Genomic DNA, 23,935 nt, shown 5'->3' on the forward strand with positions numbered 1-23,935 from the left:
AAATCTCTTCCTAAAAAACAACAACAACAAAGAAAACTAAATTTTTTTTTGTTTAGTTCTTTTTCTGTGGCATTCTGGCCTTTCATTTAGGGTATGTTTCTTTGTGTCCTCATTTTGGTTGCCTCCCTGTGTTTGTTTCTATGTATCAGGTAGATCTGCTACCTCCCATGCTTCCTAGAGTGACCTCTACATAAGGTTTTGTAGGGCCAACTGGCACAGCCTCCCCAGTCATCCAAGCTGTGTTCCCTTCTGTTGTAGCTGAGCCTTGATTGCTGTTGGCAATCAATGGGAGGGATTTACCCCCAGACTTACTGGCTGCTAGGACTGGCTGCGACTACCTTGGAGGATCTGCTGTGCCAGGGTTGACCTCACAAAGCAGTACTCGCTTCAGTGGAGTTCTGGTGCTCACTGAGTTTGCCCTTGAATGTGCTTCAGCATGATCTGAAGCTGCCCATTCGGTGTGAGTGTGCTGGTTCTGGGTCTGCCTGGGAGGTGCAGGACAAGGTCAGCTATCATCTGTGCCCTGCCCTGGGTCAGCCAACATGAGCTACAGAGTGTTCTGCAGATGGCAGCAAGTTGTGCTGGGCTTTAAGAGTTACCATAAAGAGGCCCTGGCCGGTTGGCTCAGCGGTAGAGCGTTGGCCTAGCGTGCAGGGGACCCGGGTTTGATTCCCGGCCAGGGCACACAGGAGAAGCGCCCATTTGCTTCTCCACACCCCCCCCTTCCTCTCTGTCTCTCTCTTCCCCTCCCGCAGCGAAGGCTCCATTGGAGCAAAGATGGCCCGGGCGCTGGGGATGGCTCCTTGGCCTCTGCCCCAGGCGCTAGAGTGGCTCTGGTCGTGGCAGAGCGACGCCCCGGAGGGGCAGAGCATTGCCCCCTGGTGGGCAGAGCGTTGCCCCTGGTGGATGAGCTGGGAGGATCCCGGTCGGGCACATGCGGGAGTCTGTCTGACTGTCTCTCCCCGTTTCCAGCTTCGGAAAAAAAAAAAAAAAGTTACCATAGAGAGGCCAAACTGCAAATCAAGTCTGGCTGCCACTAGAGCTGGGCCTAGGGCCACTTAGCCTGAGGTGCAAGGCATGCCAAGGACAGATGTTGCTTGAGAGATTTTAGGAAAGTTCAATGCACGGACCAAGACAGGCCGTTTGTACAGAAAAGCAGCTGAATATAGCTTGGCAGGGTGCACAAGTTTGGTAGGGCAAGGGTCTCAGGAAAGCAGCAGGGCTGGGCAAACACTGTTAGCCAGGTTGACGGAAACTCATATATGGCACTTGCCTGAAGCTCTGTGGAAGGAGGGCTGAGCAAGGGAACAACACTTATGTCTAGGAGAAAGTTGCCCACAAAGCAACTCTTTGTTCTGATGCCAGACAATTCAGTTCCTCCCCTTATGTTCCAGGATCCTTTTGAGTTGCTGACCCTATGCTGGAGCTCAGAGCTGAGTCAGTCCAGGTGCAGGCCCTTTAGGAGGAATGCCTGGGACTAGAGCAGCCCTCTGTCTCACTCTGCTACAATTTCTGCTGGTTTTCTCAGCCAGAAATTATGGGACATCTTTTTCTGGCACTGGAACCTTGGGCTGGGGAGCCTGGTGTGAGGCTGGGACCCATCGCTCCTCAGGGGTGACCTCCAGAGCTGAGATATCCTCTCTGATACTTAACCAGCACATGTGGTTATGGGACCTACCAGTTTCATGTCTCTGTCCTTCCTATAAGCCTCAAGGAGGGAGACATTGTATATATCCTTATAGTACTGCCGTTCAGCTAGATTTTTTTTTTTTTTTTTGGATTTTTCTGAAGCTGGAAACGGGGAGAGACAGACAGACTCCCGAATGCGCCCGACCGGGATCCATCCAGCACACCCACCAGGGGGCGATGCTCTGCCCCTCTGGGGCGTCGCTCTTTTGCGACCAGAGCCACTCTAGTGCCTGGGGCAGAGGCCAAGGAGCCATCCCCAGCGCCCGGGCCATCTTTGCTCCATTGGAGCCTCGCTGTGGGAGGGGAAGAGAGAGACAGAGAGGAAGGAGAGGGGGAGGGCTGGAGAAGCAAATGGGCGCTTCTCTGTGTGCCCTGGCCGGGAATTGAACCTGGGACTTCTGCACGCCAGGCAGACGCTCTACCACCGAGCCAACCGGCCAGGGCCATCGTTCAGCTAGATTTTAGGCAGTTCTCAATGTGGTTGTTTTATAGGTTAGTTGAAATTTTGATGAGGTTGTGGTAAGATGTGAAGACTGCATTTAACTATGCCAACATCTTGACCAGAAGCCACCACATGGCAGTTCCTAATGACAATGATCAAGGAGATCCGTAGATTCTTATTAACATATAATTAATAATAAGTGTGATACCTTTATAAATCTGGACTTTAACGTATCAATGGCATCCACAACAACTTTGCTAAAAAATTCTCTCAAAGCATCCTGGCTACAGTGCCACAGTAGAGTGAGGAGAGAACGGTCTACAAACGCTTGGCGAATGATGCCTGAAGGTAGGTCTTCCCTCCTGAACATTTTGTATACACTCTCCAGAAGGCTGAATTGTGTGGCACATGAACTCCTAAAATAAAAAAGAAGAAAATTATATAAACATTTATGCTTGCCTACTATATAAGCAAAGCAAACGCCAATGATTATCAATTAGAAAAATAACTTTAAAGATTTTATATATGGCCTGATCAGGCGGTGGTGCAGTGGATAGAGCGTCGGACTAGGATGCCGTGGACCCAGGTTTGAGACCACGAGGTTGCCAGCTTGAGTGCGGGCTTATCTGGTTTAAGCAAAAGCTCAACAGCTTGGACCCAAGGTTGCTGGCTCGAGCAAGGGGTTACTTGGTCTGCTGAAGACCCGCAGTCAAGGCACAGATGAGAAAGCAATCAATGAACAACTAAGGTGTCGCAAAGCACAATGAAAAACTATGGTTGATGCTTCTCATCTCTCTGTTCCTGTCTGTCTAGTCTATCCCTCTCTCTGACTATCTCTCTGTCTCTGTAAAAAAAAAAAAAATTATATATGCATATATCTATATATATACAAACCATGAAATAAAAAAGCATTTGTACATAAACCATATTATTTTACTCATGCCTAGAAATCTTCATGACAAATTTAGTTATTAGGGGCCCTGGCCAGTTGGCTCAGCGGTAGAGTGTCGGCCTGGCGTGCGGAGGACCTGGGTTCGATTCTCGGCCAGGGCACATAGGAGAAGCGCCCATTTGCTTCTCCACCCCCCCCCTTCCTATCTGTCTCTCTCTTCCCCTCCCGCAGCCAAGGCTCCATTGGAGCAAAGATGGCCCGGGCGCTGGGGATGGCTCCTTGGCCTCTGCCCCAGGCGCTAGAGTGGCTCTGGTTGAGGCAGAGCGATGCCCCGGAGGGGCAGAGCATCGCCCCCTGGTGGGCAGAGCGTCGCCCCTGGTGGGCGTGCCGGGTGGATCCCGGTCGAGCGCATGCGGGAGTCTGACTGTCTCTCCCCGTTTCCAGCTTCAGAAAAATACAAAAAAAAAAATTTAGTTATTAGGAAGAATATTCTTTCATTAACTCTCAAATCTGAACCTTAGAGAACATCTACAAGAATCTAAGGCCTAAAAATGATCACATTTACAGAATCTAAATCCCATGAATTATATATAATTTAAGAATTTTAATCTCTTCCTAGTAATGAAGTACCATTCTTATTTTTTAATCAGAGATATATTCAGCTGGCCCTTTATTTGGTAAGGCTGGAAATACAATATTTGAATGATCACCTACAAGACTTTATCTATAAATCTATAAAATTAAGACTTCAGAGTTAGTTACATCATCTATAAAACTAAAGAGGTTAAGACTAAGGAAACATTAAAATCCTTTCTATTTCTAAAACCCCAATGCTCAGAAGTTAGATATGAATCAGGGTAAAAATATTACTGAAAAGGCAATTCAGTTATAAAATTTTAAGGTTGCCAGACACTACTCGATGTAAGGTAAATTTTTTTAATATTCATTTGTTCACCGTATTAGATTTAAATTCTTTTGGGGGGCTTCCTATATTTAGCACAGTAGAGATGCACAGCCCTAAAACATATAAATCATCTATGTAAAAAATCTCATTTAAAAAATGGGCCAATAGATGACTTACTAAAACATAAATGCAAATGAACATTAAATAAATGGATATATGCACTATTTCACTCAAAACAAAATACAAATTAAATCAACATTGAGAGATCCTTTCTAAAATAAAAAATTGCCAAAAAAACCCCTAAATATACTGCTCACAAAAATTAGGGGATATTTCAAATGAATATGAAGCTATAATATACCCCCTAATTTTTGTGAGCAGTGTATTTGACAATATACAAGTCAAGACTGTGATAAAATAGGCATTCTCATACATTGTTGGAGGGAATGCAAATATAGCCCCAAAGGAAGGTATGTGGAAATGTCTAGCAAATTACAAATGCAATTAACTATGACTTATGATAAAGAACCCACTCCAAGGAATTACTGGCAAAATACAAAATGACATATACATAGAGTAGTTCACATTGGCATTTAATTTTATTTTTCAATTAGTCTGCATTTAATATTATTTTTATTGGTTTCAGGTACAGAATATCAAACTGGTTAGACAATCAAATACTTTACAATGTGGTCCATCATATGTCAAGTACCCATCTGGCATGATACAGTTACTACAACATTAATGATTATAATCCCTATGCTAAACTTTACATCCCTGGGACAATTTTGACACTACCTGTGTGTGTAGTTCTTAATCCCTATATCTCTCTATGCAATCCTCCAACCCCATCCCATCTGGCAACCCTCATCAGTCTTTTCTCTGTACCTATGAGTATATTTCAATTTTGTTAACTTACTTTGCTCTTTCGAGTCTAGATACAAGTGAAACAATACGGTATTGGGCTTTAACTTATTTTCCTTACCATAATACCCTCTAGGTCCATGTACGTTGTTGCAAATGGTAATGTTTCATTATTTTTAATGGCCAAGTAATTCACTAATATTAATATTCTATTGATAAGCACTTTGGTTGCATCCATATCTTGACTATTGTAAATAACACTGCTATGAACATCGGGGTGCACAATCTTTCAAATCAGTGTTTTGATTTCTTCAAATATATACTGAAGAATGGAATCACTGGAGGCAGTTCCATTTAAAAAGATTTTTGAGGAACCTCCATATTGTTATCTATAATGGCTGCAAAAATCTGCATTCCCACCAGTAGTGCAACAGGGCTCGCTTTTCTCCACATACTCTCTAACAATTGCTTGATGATTTATTGATCATAGCAATCCTGACAGGTGTAAAAGAAATAACTGCGATTTGAATTTGCATTTCTTTTATCATTAGTGATGGTTAGCATCTTTTCATATGTCTATTGGCTACGTGTATGTCCTCTTTGGAGAAACGTTCATTCAGGTCCTCTGGCCTTTTTTTTTTTTGGTGTTCAGTTGTATGTGTTCTTTATAAATTGTGGATACTAACCTCTTACTGGATGTGTCAACTGGAGAGTATCTTTCTCCTTTCAGTAGGCTTTTTGTTTTGTTGATGGTTTGCTTAGCTATGCAAAAACCTTTAGTTTGATTTACTCTCATTTGTTTATTTTTTTTCTTTTCCTGACCCAAGGAGGTCCAGCAGAAAAAAAATATTGCTTAGAGAAAAGTCAGGGACTTCACTGCCTACGTTTTCTTATAGGAGTTTTACGGTTTTGAGTCTCAGATTTAAGTCTTTTGCCTGTTTTAAATTTTTTCTCATATGTGGTTGTAAGATGATCTACTTTTGTTTTTGCAAGTATCTGTCCAGTTTTCCCAACACCATTTATTAGTCTTTATCTCATTGCAAGTTCTTGCCTCCTTTTTCTTTTATTAATTGACCACATTACATGGCTTTATTTTTGGGCTTTTGATTTTGTTCTACTGATTTGTGTTTGCTTTTATCCCATCCCCATGCTGTTTTTGATTACTGTAACCTTGTAGTATAGTTTAATATGAAGTAGCACAATACCTGTAACTTTGTTCTTCTTTGTCAACATTGCTTTGGCTATTCAAAGATTTTATTGGTTCCATACAAATTTTTGGATTATTTATTCTAGTAGTTTTTGGTGTAATCTTTAGAGATCCCTATATATAATAGTACATCATCTGCAAATAATGATAACTGTATTTTCTTACTTTCCAATTTGGATATATTTTATTTCTTAATGTCTGATTCTATCCAGGATATACGTTAAGTAATCCTGGAAATCCCTGTCTTGTTCCTTACTTTAAGGGTAACGCTTTTACTTTTTCTCCATTGAGTATGATGTTAGCTGTGTGTTTGTCATATACGGCTTTTATTATGTTAAGTCATGTTCACGGTATTCCCATTGTGCTGAGACATTTTTGTTTTTTTAATAACTGGGTGCTGAAATTTTCAAATGCTTTTTCTGCATCTATTGATATAATCTTGTTATTTTTATTCTTCATTATTTTTATGTGGTAGCACGTTAACTGATTTTTGGATATTGAAACAACTTTGCATTCCAGGAAAAAGCCCCACTCAACCGTGTATAATATTTTTAATATATGCTGAACATATCATATAGGACTGTTGCATGTATGGCCATGAGGGATATCAGCCTATAATTCTGAATCTTTGTAGGGTCTTTATCTGCTTTTAGGATTAAGATAATGTGGACCTTATAAAATAAGGTTGGGAGTCTTCCTTCCTCTTGATTTTTTGGAAATAGTTTGAGAACAGCTGTTAGTTGTTCTTTGAATGTTTAGTAAAATTCATTTGTGGGCCATCTGGGTCAAGACTTTTGTTTATTAAGAATTTTGTTTTGTATTTTTCCAAAGTCAGAAGCGGGAGGCAGTCAGACAGGCTCCTGCATGCGCCCGAATGAGATCCACCCTGCATGCCCACCAGGGGGCAATGCTCTGCCCATCTGGGACATTGCTCTGTCTCTGCCAGAGCCATTCTAGCACCTGAGGTGGAGGCCATGGAGCCATCCTCAGTGCCCATAACAATGTTTGCTCCAGTGGAGCCTTGGCTGCAGGAGTGGAAGAGAGAGATAGAGAGGAAGGAGAGGAGGAAGGGTGGAGAAGCAGATGGGCGCTTCTCCTGTGTGCCCTGACTGGGAATCGAACCCAGGACTTCCACATGCCAAGCCGATGCTCTACTGCTGAATCAACCAGCCAGGGCTGAGAATATTTTTCATTACCAATTCTAGTTCTTTAGTAGTTATTTCAATAGTAGTTATTGGTCTGTTTAATTTTTCTGTTGATGCCTGATTCATTCTTGAAAGGTTTATATTTTTAGGAACTGATTGATTTCTTCCAGGTTGTCCAATGCGTTAGCATATAAATGTTCACAGTATTTTCTAATAGTCTTCTGTATTTGTGATAGTATTTGTTCTCTTTTCTAAATTTTTTTTTTGAGGCCTCTCTCTTTTTATCTTGATGAATCTGGTTATATAGGATTATCAATCTTGTTTATCATTTCAAAAATCAGCTCTTGGTTTCACTGATTTTTTTCTATTATTTTTTAAAACTCTATTTTGTTTATTTCTGCTCCAATCATTACTATATACTTCCTCCTACTCACCGTAGGCTTCGTTTGTTCTTCTATTCAATATTTCCAATTCTTACAGGTATAAGGTTAGTGTTCATTTGACATTTTTCTCTTTTAAAAGTTTTATTTAGACAATTAATTTTAATAGGGTGACATTGGTCAACTAGAGCACAGAGATTTAGAGAAAACATTTCCAAATAATCATTTTGACATTTGATTATGTTGTATAACCATCACCCAAAGTCAAATCGTCCTCCATCACTCTTGATTTGGTTTTCTTTATGCCCCTCCTCTCCTACCACCCCCTCCTTCTCCTCCCTCCCCCTCCACCTGGTAACCGCTGCACTCTTATCTATGTCCATGAGTCTCAATTTTGTGTCCCACTTGTGTATGGAATCATACAGTTCTTAGTTTTTTCTGATTTACTTATTTCACTCATTATAATGTTATCAAGGTTCATCCACGTTGTCATAAATGATCCTATGTCATCATTTCTTATGGCTGAGTAGTATTCCATAGTATATATGTACCAAACTTCTTTATCCAATCTTCAATTGTAGGGCTTTTTGGTTGTTTCCATGACTCTCATTTCTTGAGGTAGGTCTGAATTGCTATGCATTTTCATCACAGAACTGTTTTAGCTCAGTGCTTCATACTGTGGTTCACTGTGTATTCCTTTACAGTGGTATCAAGAAATCTTTTGATTTCTTCCTTGATCGCATTGTTAAACCACTCATACTTTAGTAGCATTTTATGTAGTCTTCACTTGTTTGTATTTTTCTTCTTTTAACTGAATTACTTTCATGCCATTGTGATTGGAACCACCGCTTGATACGATATTCTTCCTAAATTTACTGAGACTTACTGTGTGGACTTATATGTGGTCTATACTGGAAAATGTTCCATGTTCTCTTGAGAAGAATGGATTTTTGCTGCTTTGGGGTGAAATGCTCTAATATATCAATTAAACCCATCTGATATAATGTGTTGCATAAGGCCACTGCTTCCTTATTTATTTTCTGTCTGGATGACCCGTCCATTAATGTCAATGGGAACTCCCTACCATTATTGTCTTATCATCAGTCTCTCATTTTATATCCATTAATATTTATATATTTAAGTGCTCCTTAGTTGGGCCCACAAATGTTTAAGAGTTATATCCTCTTTCTGGACTGATCTAATTATCATCATTATGTAGAGTCCTTTAGTCAATTGTTATAGCCTTTGTTACAAAGTCTGTTTTGTCTAAGAATTGCTACCCTAGCATTTTTTTTCACTTGCATAAATTAACTTTTCCCGTCCCTTTATTTTCATTCTACATCCTTCTATCTGAAGTGGGCATCTCATTGGCAGCACATGAATAGGTCGTGTTTATTTATTTATTTTTTTCTGACAGAGACAAGACAGAGAGAGGGACAGACAGAGACAGGCAGGAAGGGAGAGAGATGAAAAGCATCAATTCTTCATCACAACTCTTTAGTCTCTATAGTTTTTCATTGATTGCTTTCTCATTCATGTCTTGACGGGGGGGTGGGCAGGAGGGTGCTACAGCAGAGCAAGTGACATCTTGCTTAAGCCAGCGACCTTGGGCTCAAGCCAGCAACCTTGGGCTTCAAGCCAGAGACCTCTGGGCTCAAGCCAGCGACCATGGGTCATGTCTATGATCCCACGTTCAAGCTGGTTAACCCCTGCTCAAGCCAGCGACCTCGGGGTTTCAAACCTGGGTCCTCTGCGTCCCAGTTTGACACTTTATCCACTGCACCACAGCCTGGTCAGGAGGCCATGTTTATTTAATCCATTTAGCTACCCATCACCTCTTGATTAATATATTTAGGGAAAAAAATACATTTAGTTAATTTAAAGTACTGCTGATAGGTATCATCATTTCATTTTCTGATTATTTTTGCAGTTCATCTCTGCTCCTTTCTTTTTCTCTTGCTTTTTCCTCTTGTATGTTGATGACTATCATGTTACATTTGAATTTCTTTTTTTATCTTGTTTATCTCTTAACAAAGTTTTAGTTTGTGATTACCACGTGCATCAGGTATACCATTTGTTTTTAGCATTCTATTTTAAATACAATGTTGCTGAACTTTGAACATATTCTAAAATCACTAAGATTTTTACTCAACTCCTCAATGTTTTTGTCTATTCACTGTTTCATTTTCTTTCATGTGTTTGTATGTGTAACTTAGTTTATTGTTGTAATTACACATGGTCTTCCTACTTTTGTCTTTTAAAGATTGTAACAGCTTTATAGTTCAGTGATTCACTGTTTGCCTTTGTTAGTAAAGCTTTTCTTCTCTACACTTTTATTCATATTTTTTATCTTTTCTTCCTTAAAAAGTCCCTTTATCATTTCCTGTAATGTTGGTTTAGTGAAGGCAAATTTTTTTAGCTTTTTGTCTGGGAAACACTTTATCTGTCCTTCAATTCTAAGTAACAGCTTTGCTGGGTAGATCATTCTCTATTGTAGGTCCTTGTTTTTCATCACTTTGAATATTCTAAAAATAAAAAAAATAAAAAAAAATAAAAAAGAATATTCTGTGCCATTCCATCTGGTCTGCAAAGTTTCTGTTGATAATTCCACATATATTCTTATGGGAGTTCCCTTGTAAGTAAATAACTGCATTTCTCTGGCTATTTTTAAGAACTTTGTCTCTAACTTTTGGCATTTTAATTATGATGTGTCTTGGTGTTGGCCTCCTGGCATTCACCTTGTTTGGGAATCTCTACCCTTCCTAGACCTGTATGTCTATTTCTGTTACCAGGTTAGGAAATTTTTTGTCATTATTTCTTTTTTTTTCTTTGTTTTAGGCTAGAGGAGGGGAGATAGTGAGGCAGACACCCACATGCACCCTGACTGGGACCCACCTGGCAATCCCATCTGGAGCCAATGTTTGAGTACCAAGCTATTTTTAGCACCTGAGGCTGATGCACTCCAACAAAGCTATCCCCAGTGCCCAGGGACATGCTCAAACCAAGCAAGCCACTGGCTGCAGAAGGGGAAGAATGAAAGAAGGGGGAGAGAGACAGGGAGAAGGAGATTATCACTTTTTCTGTGTACCCTGACCAGGAATTGAACCCAAGATGTCCATACATCAGGCCAATACTCTATCCACTGAGCACCAGCCAGGGCCAGTCATTATTTCTCAAAAGAGGTTCTCAATCCCTTTTTTCCTTTTCCTTCTGGTTGTCCCAGAGGTTCCTTAAACTAGCCTTTTTAAAAAAACAAATTCTTTCTTCTTTTTGCAGTTCCAATTGGATGTTTCCCACTACTTTGTCTTCCAGATTGCTGATTCTATCTTCTGCTTCATCTAAACTGCTGTTGATTCCTTCTAATGCATTCTTCATTTTAGTTTGTATTCCTCACTGACTGGTTTTATTTTTGTATTCTATCTGCATTTTATTTTTCCTATCTCTTTGCTGAAGTTCTTACCGAGTTCATTTATTCTTCCCCTGAATGCTTTGAACATCCTTATAACCTGTATGTTGAACTCTGCATCTTGTAGATTTCTTGTCTTCATTTCATTCAATTGTTTTTCTAGAGTTTTGTTCTGTTTTTTCATTAGGTATAAATATCTGTCTTCTCATTTTGGTTGAATCTATGATTGTTCCTATGTATACTGTAGTTGAAAAAGCAGCCTTATGCAGACGCTGTCTTGTGAGACCCAGTGGCACAGTCTCCTTGGTCACCTGCTGGGTGCTACACAAAACATGTGATTTTGTGTTGCCTTCTGTTGTTAATAAGTCTTGACTGCTGTTGGCACATTAGCTGACCTTCAGGGTAACTGCGAGAAAGACCGTCATGATAACAGATGAGCTGTTGTGCAGGAGTTGATCTTACGGAGTAGGAATTGCTTTAGCAGTGCTCTGGTGTCAACAAGTCTGCCTGTGCGGTATATCATTTGTGAAGCTGGTTACAGAGTACCCTGGTGTGGTCTGATGCTGGCTATGGTGTGTGTTGCTTATGAAGCCCCACAGGAGGTGCTCTGATGAAGGCCAAGGTCAATCACGTTTGACCTGGGTGTAAGGCCCCTTGTTTGGAGTTACAGAGTCATTTGAAGTTTGTTGTTGCTCTTGCCAGTCTTAGACGTGGCTGTGAAAGGCTACTCTGCAAACCCAGGCTGGTGGCCACTTGTGTTGGGCTTTGACCCTTTGGTGGGCAACATGATGTGAGTTGAGGCCAGCTGTCACTTGTGCCAGGCTTATGGCAACTTCACTGAAGCTACGTTCAAGGCCCAGACTGATTGATGCTTATGCCAGGATGGGGCCACATGGTGGGAGTAAAATGCAAGTTGAGACCATTTGCCACTTGTACTGGGCTTTGGCCACTTAGCAAGAGATATAAAACATACCAGTGCTGGCCACTGCTTATCTGGGGTTTTTAGACAATGAAAGAATTAGGGAACATGTGAAGGATAAGCAGGTAGGTTCTTCTATGAAGGAGTCACTGGAAGAGCTCAAGCCAGGTTGTGTAATTTGGGTAGGGCAGGGTCTCAGAAAATCACCAAGGCAGGGTGAACAGTGTTAGCCAGGTGGATGAAAAGCTGAGATTTAGTGCCTTCCTGTACTGGGCTAGCTGGGTGGGAGAGTAGCTTTACAGAAGATAAATGGCTGGGTGGAAGTATAGCACTACAAAGAATGGTGCCAGTGGTACTGTCCTAAGAAAGAGTTGCCCCTACCCTTACCCCTCCAGCCTTTATCCTGACATTAGTCAATTTAATTCTTCCCCATATATTCCTGGCACTTTTGAGCTCCTGATCCTGCATAACAGTTTATAGCAAGTGAATTTGTGACTGAGTGACTCTCTGCAAGGTTCCCTTGAGACCTGCATCTATCTCTGTCTCCCACAGTCCATAACCTTTCTCGTATTTAATCCCCACTGGTTTTCACAGCCAGATATTGTGGGAACTCCTCAGCACTGATGTCTCAGCAGGGACCTCCACAGCAGATATCTCTCCCATTTCTTTATTTTAAAATTTTCCATTGACTTGAGAGGGGGGAGGAAGTGGGGTGAGAAAGAGAGAGAGACAGAAAGAGAGAAGCATCAACTCACTGTTCCACTCAGTTGCTCCAATTATTTGTACACTCATTGATTGCTTCTCATATGTGCCCTGACCAGGGATCAAACCCACAACCTCAGTACACTGGAACGACACTTGATCTACTGAGCCACGTGGCCAGGACCTATTTCTCCTATTTCTTAACTACCACTCCATGTGTGTAGGACCTGCCTGTTCCACATTTCCTTCCTTCCTATTAGTTTTGACAAGGCTTCTTCTTTATATCCTTATGACAGAAATTCTGTTTAGTTAGTCTTCAGGTGGTTCTAATAGATGGTCGTCCTATAATTTAGTTGTAATGTTGTTGTGCTTACGGAGCACAACACAGAAAGCAGAGTTTACCTACTCTGCCAGCTTGACAAGAACTCACTCATGAATTGTATATACATTCTCTTTTATTCCTGATTTGTCTAGATAACAGTTTGGCACTTTAATATACATTTTCAAAGAACCAATTTTTAGTTTCATTAATTTTTCTCTACCATTTTTCTGATTTTGATTTCATTAATTTTCACCCTAATCATTATTATTCCATTTTTTCAGCTTGCCTTTGGTCTCTATTTTTTAGATTTTAAGGTGCAACTTCAGTTTATGATATCAGGATCTTTATAATTTTCTAATATAGGTATTAAAAGACACAAATTCCCCTTTTAAGCCCTGTGTTAGCTGCATCTCAGACATTTGGATATGCTTTATTTTTATTTATTCAGTTCAAAATATTGTCTGATTTCCCTATTTCTTCTTTTTTGTATTTTTCTGAAGCTGGAAACGGGGAAAGACAGTCAGACAGACTCCCGCATGCGCCCGACCGGGATCCACCAGGCACGCCCACCAGGGGCGACGCTCTGCCCACCAGGGGGCGATGCTCTGCCCCTCCGGGGCGTCGCTCTGCCGCGACCAGAGCCACTCTAGCGCCTGGGGCAGAGGCCAAGGAGCCATCCTCAGCGCCCGGGCCATCTTTGCTCCAATGGAGCCTTGGCTGCGGGAGGGGAAGAGAGAGACAGAGAGGAAGGAGGGGGGCGGGGTGGAGAAGCAAATGGGCGCTTCTCCTATGTGCCCTGGCCGGGAATTGAACCCGGGTCTCCTGCACGCCAGGCCGACGCTCTACCGCTGAGCCAACCGGCCAGGGCCCCTATTTCTTCTTTGATGGAAGAGTTACTTAGAAATGTGTCATTTACTTAGTTCAGTATTTAGAAATATTTTTGGATTTCCAAACTTTATTCTGTTGTTTATTTCTAATTTATCTTCATTTTTAATATTTTATTATTTTTAAATGTACTGAGAGTTGTTTAATGACTTACCATATGCTGTGTCGTTATGTACGCAAAAAAAAAAGTATTAAAAAAAATGCGTATTCACCCACAGTTGTGTCAAATGTTCTATAGTTAGTTAATTATGACATTAAAAAAATGCCAATAAAACCTGACCAGGCAGTGGCACAGAGGATAAAGTGTCAGACTGGGACGCGGAAGTCCTAAGTTCAAAAACTCAAGGTGGATGGCTTGAGCACAGGCTCACCAGCTTGAGTGCGAGGTTGCTGGGTTGAGCGTGGGATCACAGACAAGACCCAAGGTCTCTGGCTTGAGCAAGGAGTCACTTACTCTGCTGTAGCCCCCCCCACCCTGGGTCAATGAACAACTTAGGTACCACAATGAAGAACTGATGCCTCTCATCTCTCTCCCTTCCTGTCTGTCCCTATCTGTCCCTCTCTGACTCTTTCTGTCTTTGTCAAAAAAATTAAAAATGCTAACAAAAAGAAAAAAAATTATTAATTCAAGCTTACATCATGGATAAAGCACAGAAACATGCTAAATAAAGAAGCGAGGCATAAAAGGGATGAAGAAGTTGTTTAAAACTTTCAAGACAAAAATATTTTTTCTTATGAAAAACAAAATAATATCTAGTTATAAGAATTAAATGTATTATCACTCAACCTTTTTTGGGAGAAGATAAATTTCCCACAGAAACATAATGTACAGATATAAGGTTCCTAGCATTCCAGACTAGAACAGAATCACTTACCTTTTGACAATCTTTTTGAAAGTGGATTGAAATAAATCTTCCATAACGTGTTGTTGTTCTCGACAAAGAATTTCTGTCATCAACTGCAACAATACAGGACTTTGAGATAATTCCAGTGCATCTAAAAACTGCAAAAAAAACCCAGAAAACAAAAATACCCCCACATAATTATAATGATGATAATAATTTTGTTAGATTTTCATTTTCATTTTGTATTTAACAGTTCAAAGAAAAAACTAAGAGATTACAAGAGAACATCACAGAGAATTAGGAAATACTCATATTTTAGTCATTTTTACAGATATAATAATAAATATCTGGCATATAATAACTTTGTTAAATATCTGAGTTTTGATTTTTAAGGTTTTGCAGATATCTTCCCCTATAACAGCTTTTAGGATTTTCTCTTTATCATCAGGTTCTGAAATTCCTTTAATTATGGGCCTTCACTGAGGTCATTTTCCTTTACCACTCTAGATACTCTGGGGGGGTGGGATCTTTCATTCTGGAGATGTGTGCCTTTTCAATACCACTTTTTTAAAAAGCTCTTTTATTTTATTTTTATTTATTAATTTTAGCGAATGAGAAAGGGAAAGGTAGACAGGAACATCAAGCTGCTCCCATATGTGCTCTGATCGGGGATTGAGCTGGCAACCTCTGCGCTTCATGGTAATACTCCAACCAACTGAGCTATGTGGCCAGGGCTCAAAACCATCTTAACTGTACAGATGTCTAAGCTGCTCATGTAATAGTCTCATCTTTACTCTCCCAACTTCCATCTCAATGTTTGTTCTACTTTCTAGAAGATACACTCAATTTTATCTTCCATTCAACAGAGAAACAGGCTGTTACCTCCTTGACCAGGCCACAAGACTTGAGGTCACCAACAATGAGAGTGGCACTATTTGCCTCCTGATGCGCTATTGTTGCCAAAAAGATTAACCTGAATTTTATGACCAAGCTTTAAGCCTCACTAAAGTTTAGAAGAAATACAGAGAATTAGGGACAAGTTAAAGAAAACAATCAGACAAATATGGGACAACATCCAAAAATAGTACTTTATTTCTACAAATTCAATGTCATGAAAAAATAAAATAGGATGAAGTAGTTCTAGATTAAAAGATAGGGAAACATGACAATTCAATGCAATCATTAATTAGACCCTTGTTCGAAAAAGCAGCTAAACATGGGGGCATCTGAATAAAAATGAGTGTGGACTACATAACACATGATGTTAGAGGAGTATTAATCTGCTCAAGGTATGATAGCAGCATTGTGGCTCATTTGTAGGACTTACATGCTGAAGTATATTTAGGAATGAAGTATCATGATGTCTGAAACTAACCTAATGTTTCAGCCAACACATACACACACACACACACACACACATACACACACACACACACCAAAACAAAAGCAAATATGACAAAATGTTAACTGTTAAATATAGGAGATTGTAATATAAATGCTTGTTTTACTATTCTATCAATTTTTCTGTATGTTTAGAAAAATTATACAAAAATAATGGGGAAAAAAGACTTGGTGTAGATGGACAGTGTTTGTACACTGATCTTCCGTGAGGCTGCTTGGCTTTTTACACATGGGTGACTAGGTCCCACAAAGAAGAGTTCCAGGAAACAAAGTCAGAAGGAAACTGTAAGACTTATAACTAGTGTTGGAAGTCACACAGCATTACCTCCATTGCATTCTTTCTTTGAGTCTTAAAGCCAACCTGTCCCCAATGGGAAGAAAATCAGACTTTGTCTTTCAATGGAAAAGCGACACGAAAAGAGCATGTGGAATGAGACATATTTGGTACAGTTATATTTGGAAAATATAATCTGCCACATCTATACCCTATGTTTATCTCTATTCTAGCATTTAGTAAAGTGTGTCTTAATCATCTTTTTTTGTTTCTGTTTCTTATTTTTTAAGCTCTATAAAAACAAAGACAATGTCTTCATTATTTTTAAGTATTCAGATATTGGCCCAGGACTCATGAGTTTTGTAGACCACTATGCACCCTCCAATGGTCATTACCTTTGTTTTTCTTCAGTGGTTGCACCTTGGAGTTTTAGCTGAGTATACAATTGCCCTATTAACAACATTCACAGCTTGCCTGACTTGTGGTAGCAGAGTGGATAAAGCACTGACCTGGAATGCTGAGATCACCAGTTCAGAACCCTGGACTTGCCTGGTCAATGCACACACAGGAAGCAATTACTATGAATTGATGCTTCCCGCTTCTCTCCCCTCTTTCTCTCTCTAAAAATTAATAAATAAAATGTAAAAAACCCCAAAACAAATACATTCACAACCTGTTTATAGATATAGATGTATACAGCAAATTGGACACCAGCAAAATTGATATGTGCAAGTTCTGAATTAAGTCCTTAAAAGGTAGAAATGTGTTCTCTACTACACTTCCTTATATTTAGTTGGATGTAAAGAAACAAGATAGCAGGAGTTAGAGCAGTCATTCTGGACAAGATAAAAGCTATGTACAGAGAGTAACAGAGAAAAAGGTAAAAAGAGAGTAGGTCCCTGCTGACTGAGAAGCTACCCTAAGTAGTCATTCTAGAATTGTTCAGAAGGGAGAAATAACCTACCACTTTGTTTAAGCCACTGTATATTAAATATGGGTAACAATCAAAATATTTCTCAAATAACCAGTACTCAAATTTTAGCAACTGAAACATTGGTAATAATTTATTTCTTAGCTCTTTTTGATACAATTTTTAAGACTTATACCTTTGCATAAAATAATTCAAAATATATTTATGCATAAAATATTTCACAATTTAAAATTAGAGAAATTCCAAAAGGATGTAGATATGTATCTGCCTCCACAGTTTCCCAGCTTGCAAAATGAATCAAACTGAATTTTTTTTTTTTTACAGAGATAGAGTCAGAGAGAGGGATAGATAGGGACAGACAGACAGGAATGAAAAGAGATGAGAAGCATCAATCATCAGTTTTTTGTTGCGACACCTTAATTGTTCATTGATTGTTTTCTCATATGTGCCTTGACTGTGGGCCTTCAGCAGACCGAGTAAACCCTTGCTTGAGCCAACGACCTTGGGTCCAAGCTGGTGAGCTTTTGCTCAAACCAGATGAACCCGTGCTCAAGCTGGCGACCTCAGGGTCTCGAACCTGGGTCCTCCACATCCCAGTCCGACTATCCACGACTATCCACTGCGCCACTGCCTGGTCAGGCCAAACTGCATTCTTAAAGTTATAGCATTTATCTGATTCTGAATAGTTCGTTTACTTCTCTTCATCATGCAATGTAACAGAAAAAAAATCCCAATGTTTAATTTTACATAGTAATACTGAAAACTAACCTTTTTCATGCAGTCCACATAATTATTGTATCGTAGAGTTCCTGGGGGAAATTCTTCAGACTTCATAGGAAAATTAGAAACGATGAGCTTTTCAAGAACATGCTTAAGGTCCTCAAGACTGTCTCCAGTAAGGTTGGTGAAGAATGGGAGAAGAATTATAGCTTGACCCTGTGGGACAATGCAGACATATGAAATTGCACTAGCCATGGCTTACAGATCCTACAGAATAAATAAAATTACTGCTTCTAAAGACTGCAAATAATCACTATGTTGATTCAACAAAAGACTTCAGAAAACTTTCTAGATTACATAAAAAACCAACCTGAATGTGATGCTATTTCATGGCTTCTACTCTGGACGAAACTGAGCCAACTGAGGACTAGACACATGTAAATACCGTATTTCCCCATGTATAAGACACACATTTCCCCCTAAAAATTTGGGATCTAAAAACTGGGTGCGTCTTATACAGACAGAAGTTGTAGATTTTCTACTTGCATTTCCCACTTTTTTGCACTTGTTTTTGTGCTCATTGTTGAAGACAGTGATTTGTCATCAGACACAGATGAGGACAAGCTAATGATGGGAGTTGTATGAATTTTATGATGAATAAAACTTGAGTTCAATAACTTTATGGAATAAATTTTTTTTCAAATTTTGGGCCCCCAAATTAAAGTAGAAGTGTCTTATACATGGGGAAATATGGTAAAAAGGACACTACATTGATGATTCTATGTTATTTCTCCTGAAAACATAGCCTCTAGTAGAAATACACTATGTAAGTTTTGAGTGAAAATAATATCTTGAATAATCTATCAGGTAATTTATAAATATTCCTTGCAGAAGTAACTAAGGACCTCATTCTAAGCTTCAGAGAAAACAGGTATTGTTGCTTATCACCCCTATGTGGCAGTAGGTTCCCAGACTTCCTCCTACTGAAAAATAAGAAAACTGATTAATCCCATAGAATAAAATATTTAAAAAAAAACCTTCATAATCCAGTAAAAAGATGGTTTTCATTAAAGCCACATTTTTTATTAGAGCATAAAACCTAATCAATAAAGAACTTTAATATTAAAATATTATGTTCTTGACCCTAACAATTACCAAGATATTTTATATTACTTATTAAAAGAAAAATGATTAATAACTTAAATTCTATCATTCATTAATTCATATAGCAATTGTCAAAAAAGCCAATTTATAACTTCTACATACAAAGACCAATGTTAATTCATCTAAGTATGATAATCTCATTGTTATCCTTATTTTTTTGGAAAGACATTCTAAAGTTTGTGCACATCAGACAACATAATGCCAGGGTTTCCTTCAAGGTGATGGGTTGGAATGACTGTATAGTTGAAACAAACAAGTCTAATATACTATTGAGGTTGAGAAATAAGTCCATGGAGATTTATTCTGCCAGCCTCTCTGCTTTTAAATGTTTGAAATACTTCATTATATAAAATAGCAAAAATGACAAATAAGCAAAAATATAAAATGAAAAAATAATGAATGTAGTATGAAAATTTATCTTTTTACTATTTACCTTTAAATGTAGATCCAACTTCGAATCAGCAAGTATACTAGTATATGCTGTAAAGACTTCAGTGAATGCACTATGATTTATATTAAAAGATACAGATGAATCGATCTAAAGGATGGAAAATAAAAACATGATACGTTTCTATAACATGTCTCTGATATCCTTTAACACAGTTTTCAAATTTTTAAATTTCAGAAGTGACCTGTAAGTTTGTTCCTGGGATTAAAAATATTTTAGCAGCTCTTGTTTAAAATCTGATAAGACAATGCATGTAAAGGTATTCTAAAGAGATAAAGTACAAGAAATGATAATAAGCCTGACCAGGTAGGTGGTGGCTCAGTGGATAGAGCGTCAATCTGGGACGCTGAGGGTCAAAACCCCAAGATCGCTGGCTTGAGCATGGTATCACAGACATGACCCAAAGGTCGCTGGCTTCAGCAAAGGGTCACTGGCTTGCCTGAAACCCCTACCACCAGTCAAGGTACAGTCAAGGAACATATGAGAAGCAATCAAGGAACAACTAAAAAGTGACACGACTACGTATGGATACTTCTCATCTCTCTCCTTTTCTGTTTCTTTTGAAAAAAAAAATTTTAAACTCAGGAAGATATACTGAGTATAAATGATAATGGAGTAAAATAATAAAAGTATTATTACATAAGTAACCCCAATTATCTAGTCAAAATATTTGTATTTATCAAACCTCCAACAAATTCTTAAAGATTCAATTTACAGAATCCAAAACAACAAACACAATTGTATTTTTAATGTCTCTCAAAATACCTGCAAAATTTTTGCCAGTAAGGTCAGCACTGCCATTTTACTTTCAGGAGCAGAATCTTTGGCCCACCACAAATCAAACTTCTTCCAGTTTTGCAGAATTACAGTGACAAGTTTCAGTCCTTGCTGTTTCTGACTAGCTCGATTCCTGAAGCTCTGATCTAACATACCATTCAAAACGGTGCTTACCTGAAACAATTGTGTGGTTATAGAAGAAAAATTCTTAATATTAAGACTGATATATGTAACAAAATTTACTTTCATTTCAGAGCTATCAGGAAAAATAAAGATGTTAATTTTATAATAGCTGTTAACTTCGCAACGCCTCAAAATTTGAGAATACTTTAAAATGTAAATTTTTCCATAAAAGTATAAAGTGTCTCATTTATTAAATCATGCTCATAATATTTCCTGTTTTCTTAGTTGGGAGCATTCTCTACAGGAGGAGGAATTAGCTTTTCTCTGTCACCATCACCACCGTATGTGCATATGCACAAACATATTCACACAGCTGCACACTCATACATATGCACATAGGCTCACACGCACACATTTCCTGTCCCAGCAACTTTTCAACAGTGCTTTTATATTTGGCTAGAAAAATATTCTATATTCCTACCATTATGACAATATAAACATTTTTCACAGATAATCTAAGTCATATATTCCCAATATTCTTTCTTTCTGGCACATTTTGTTGTCCCTTAGGTATTAACACTTGTCTTTCTTTGCTGTTTTTAACATGCCTACCATTATTTGCCATCAATTCTCACAAATTAATTAAATCTCCTCAAGACATCTAAACATATGAAGAGGGTCTATCAGCTCAATTTCAGTGGAGACTGTCCGCACTCTGGAATGTTGGTGGCCGCTGCCCTCTGGCCTCACGTCAATACCCTCTATGAGACTCATTCACTTCTCTGTGTTCAGGCCAACTTTCCAGCTCCGACACCATCCTCCTTTCTTGGCTCACTGCCTTATTTTAGTGAAGTACTTCCTTCAGTAGCTTCCTGGTGAGATGTGTACAAAAAATACATTCCTTTGAGATATGGCACATCTGAAAACATCTGCATTTGACTTTCACACATAATTGATAATCTGGTTGGATTCAGAACTCCATGTTAGAAATCTTTCCTGAATTTTGAAGAAAATTTAGCACACAGTTTCAACATCCCCTTTGTTGCTGCAAAGACAAAAGCAACCCAATCTCTTCAACCTTTTAACGTAATCTGGTTTTCTTCGATATAATCTTCTCAGGCCTGACTGGTGGTGGTGCAGTGGATAGTGTCCACCTGGGACACTGAAGTCACCAGTTCAAAACCCTGGGCTTGCCTAGTCAAGGTACATATAGGAGTTGATGCTTCCTGCTCCTCCCCCGTTCCTTATCTTTCTGTCTCTCTCTTTCTCTCCCCTCTCTAAAATAAATAAATTAATTAATATCTTTAAAAAAATACAATGATCGGGGCTGGGCCAGAGCAGCTGACTTGGAGGATCGGGTGTCGGATGAGGAGAAGATGGTTGTGGATCACCTGTAGCTCCAAGAAGGTTGCTGAGGGCCAGTCAAAAGCGGTGACTCCCACTGGTCTTTGCCAGTTTCCAGCCTGTGAGTTCCAGGGCTGGTACATCCTGCGGCCAGATACAGAGCATCAGCTCAAGACCTAACAACCATAGTTAGAGTGGTATCTTAAGGAAAGGCTCCTCACACCTGACCCAACTAAGGCAAAGAAAACGTTGTCACAAACAGCAAAAAGAGCAGTAGCAGCAGACAAATAGCCCACAGCAGATTACAAACAGCTGAAACCATCCCAGGAAGATTTAGAAATTACACAACTGAAAGCTGGAGTCAGACACCACCAACCGTATACTCAGCTACACAAACAACATATTTGAAGGAGCAGTCTATATCAAGACAAAATGAGAAGACAGGGAAGTGCAATTCAAATGAATCAACTAGAGGAATCCCCAGAAAAAGAACTGAATGAAATGGAAATAACTAAGATGCCAGATGCAGAGTTTAGAATAATGATTGTGAGGATGCTCAAGGATCTTAGAGCAACCATAGATAGACAACATCAGCACCTAAACAATGATATATCTGGCATCAAAAAGGACACTGAAATCATAAAAAAGAATCAGACAGAAATGATAAACACAATATCAGAAATGAAGACTACACTACAAGGAATGAAAAGCAGGCGGATGAAAAAGAGGATTGAATCAGCAATTTAGAGGACAAGATAAGCAAAAGCACGGAAGCAGAACAGCAAGAAAAAGAGGATCAAAATGTCTGAGAAAACTCTAAGAGAGCTCTGTTACAATAGGAAGAGAAACAACATCTGCATCATAGGGGTTCCTGAAGGAGAAGAGAAAGAACAAGGGATAGAGAACCTGATTGAAGAAATCATAGTTGAAAATGTCCCAAAATTGATGCAGGAAAAAGTCACACAAGTTCAAAAAGCACAGAGAATCCCATTAAAAAGGAACCCAAATAAACCTAAATGAAGACACATAATTAAAAAACCAAAGCTAAGAAATAAAGAAAGAATACTAAAAGCTGCAAGAGAAAAGCAGTCAATCACCTACAAAGGAGACCCCAAAAGGATGACATGTGACTTCTCAACAAAAACACTTGAGGTGAGAAGGGAATGGCAAGAAATATTCAAATTAATGCAGAACAAGATCCTACAACCAAGACTTTTTTATCCAGCAAGGCTATTGTTTAAAATAGGAGAAATAAAAAGTTTCCCGTACAAAACAACAACAACAACAACAAAAAAAACGCTCAAGGAATTTATTACAACCAAACCAATGATGTAAGAAATGTTAACGGTCCTGTTGTAAACAGAACAAGGGGGGGTGGGGAATCTAGTAAAAAGGAATATAGATTTAAGATTTTAGAAATGCATCCAAATTGAAAAAGAAGAAGTAAAACTATCATTATTTGCTGATATGATACTGTACATAGAAAACCCTAAACTCTCAGTCAAAAAACTACTGGACCTGATAAATGAATTCAGCAAGGTGGCAAGATATAAAATTAATATTCAAAAACCAGTGGCATTTTTATACACCAACAATGAACTGTCCGAAAGAGAAATTAAGAAAACAATCCCCTTCACTACTGCAACAACAACTAAGATAGTACCTAGCTGTAAATTTAACCAAGGAGGTTCAAGACTTGTACTCAGAAAATTATAAAACATTGATAAGAGAAATCAAGGAACATAATCGAATCAAAAATGGGCAAAAGAAATGAATGGACACTTAAAAGAGTACATTCAGATGGCCAATAGGCAAAAGAAAAAATGTTCAACATCACTAATCATTAGAGAAATGCAAATTTAAACCACAATGAGATATCACCTCACACCAGTCAGAATGACACATTAACAAAACAAAACAAAACATAGAAAGTGCTGGTGAGGATGTGGAGTAAAGGGAATCCTCCTGCACTGCTGGTAGGAATGCAGACTGGTGCAACCACTGTGGAAAATGGTATGGTGATTCCTCAAAAAATTAAAAATGGAACAGCCTTTTGACCCAGCCATCCCACTTTTAGGAATATATACTAAGAACACCAAATCACTGATTCAAAAGAAGAAATGAACCCCCATGTTTATGGCAGCATTGTTC

General features: G+C 38.9%; 1 protein-coding gene across 2 annotated transcripts in view; it reads right to left on the reverse strand.

The window, feature by feature from the left end:
- PRKDC (protein kinase, DNA-activated, catalytic subunit) overlaps positions 1-23,935 on the reverse strand; it is a 269,534-nt gene that overhangs the window by 135,564 nt on the left and 110,035 nt on the right. For both annotated transcript variants that reach the window (XM_066266092.1, XM_066266091.1), the window contains exons 37-41: positions 20,306-20,491; positions 19,526-19,630; positions 17,977-18,144; positions 14,633-14,760; positions 2,340-2,547 (exon numbers count right to left, since the gene is read on the reverse strand). In XM_066266092.1, the coding sequence (XP_066122189.1) occupies positions 2,340-2,547; positions 14,633-14,760; positions 17,977-18,144; positions 19,526-19,630; positions 20,306-20,491 (795 nt within the window). The remainder of the gene's footprint in view (positions 1-2,339; positions 2,548-14,632; positions 14,761-17,976; positions 18,145-19,525; positions 19,631-20,305; positions 20,492-23,935) is intronic.

Source organism: Saccopteryx bilineata, chromosome 3 (genome assembly GCF_036850765.1).
Source record: "Saccopteryx bilineata isolate mSacBil1 chromosome 3, mSacBil1_pri_phased_curated, whole genome shotgun sequence".
NCBI lineage: Eukaryota > Metazoa > Chordata > Mammalia > Chiroptera > Emballonuridae > Saccopteryx > Saccopteryx bilineata.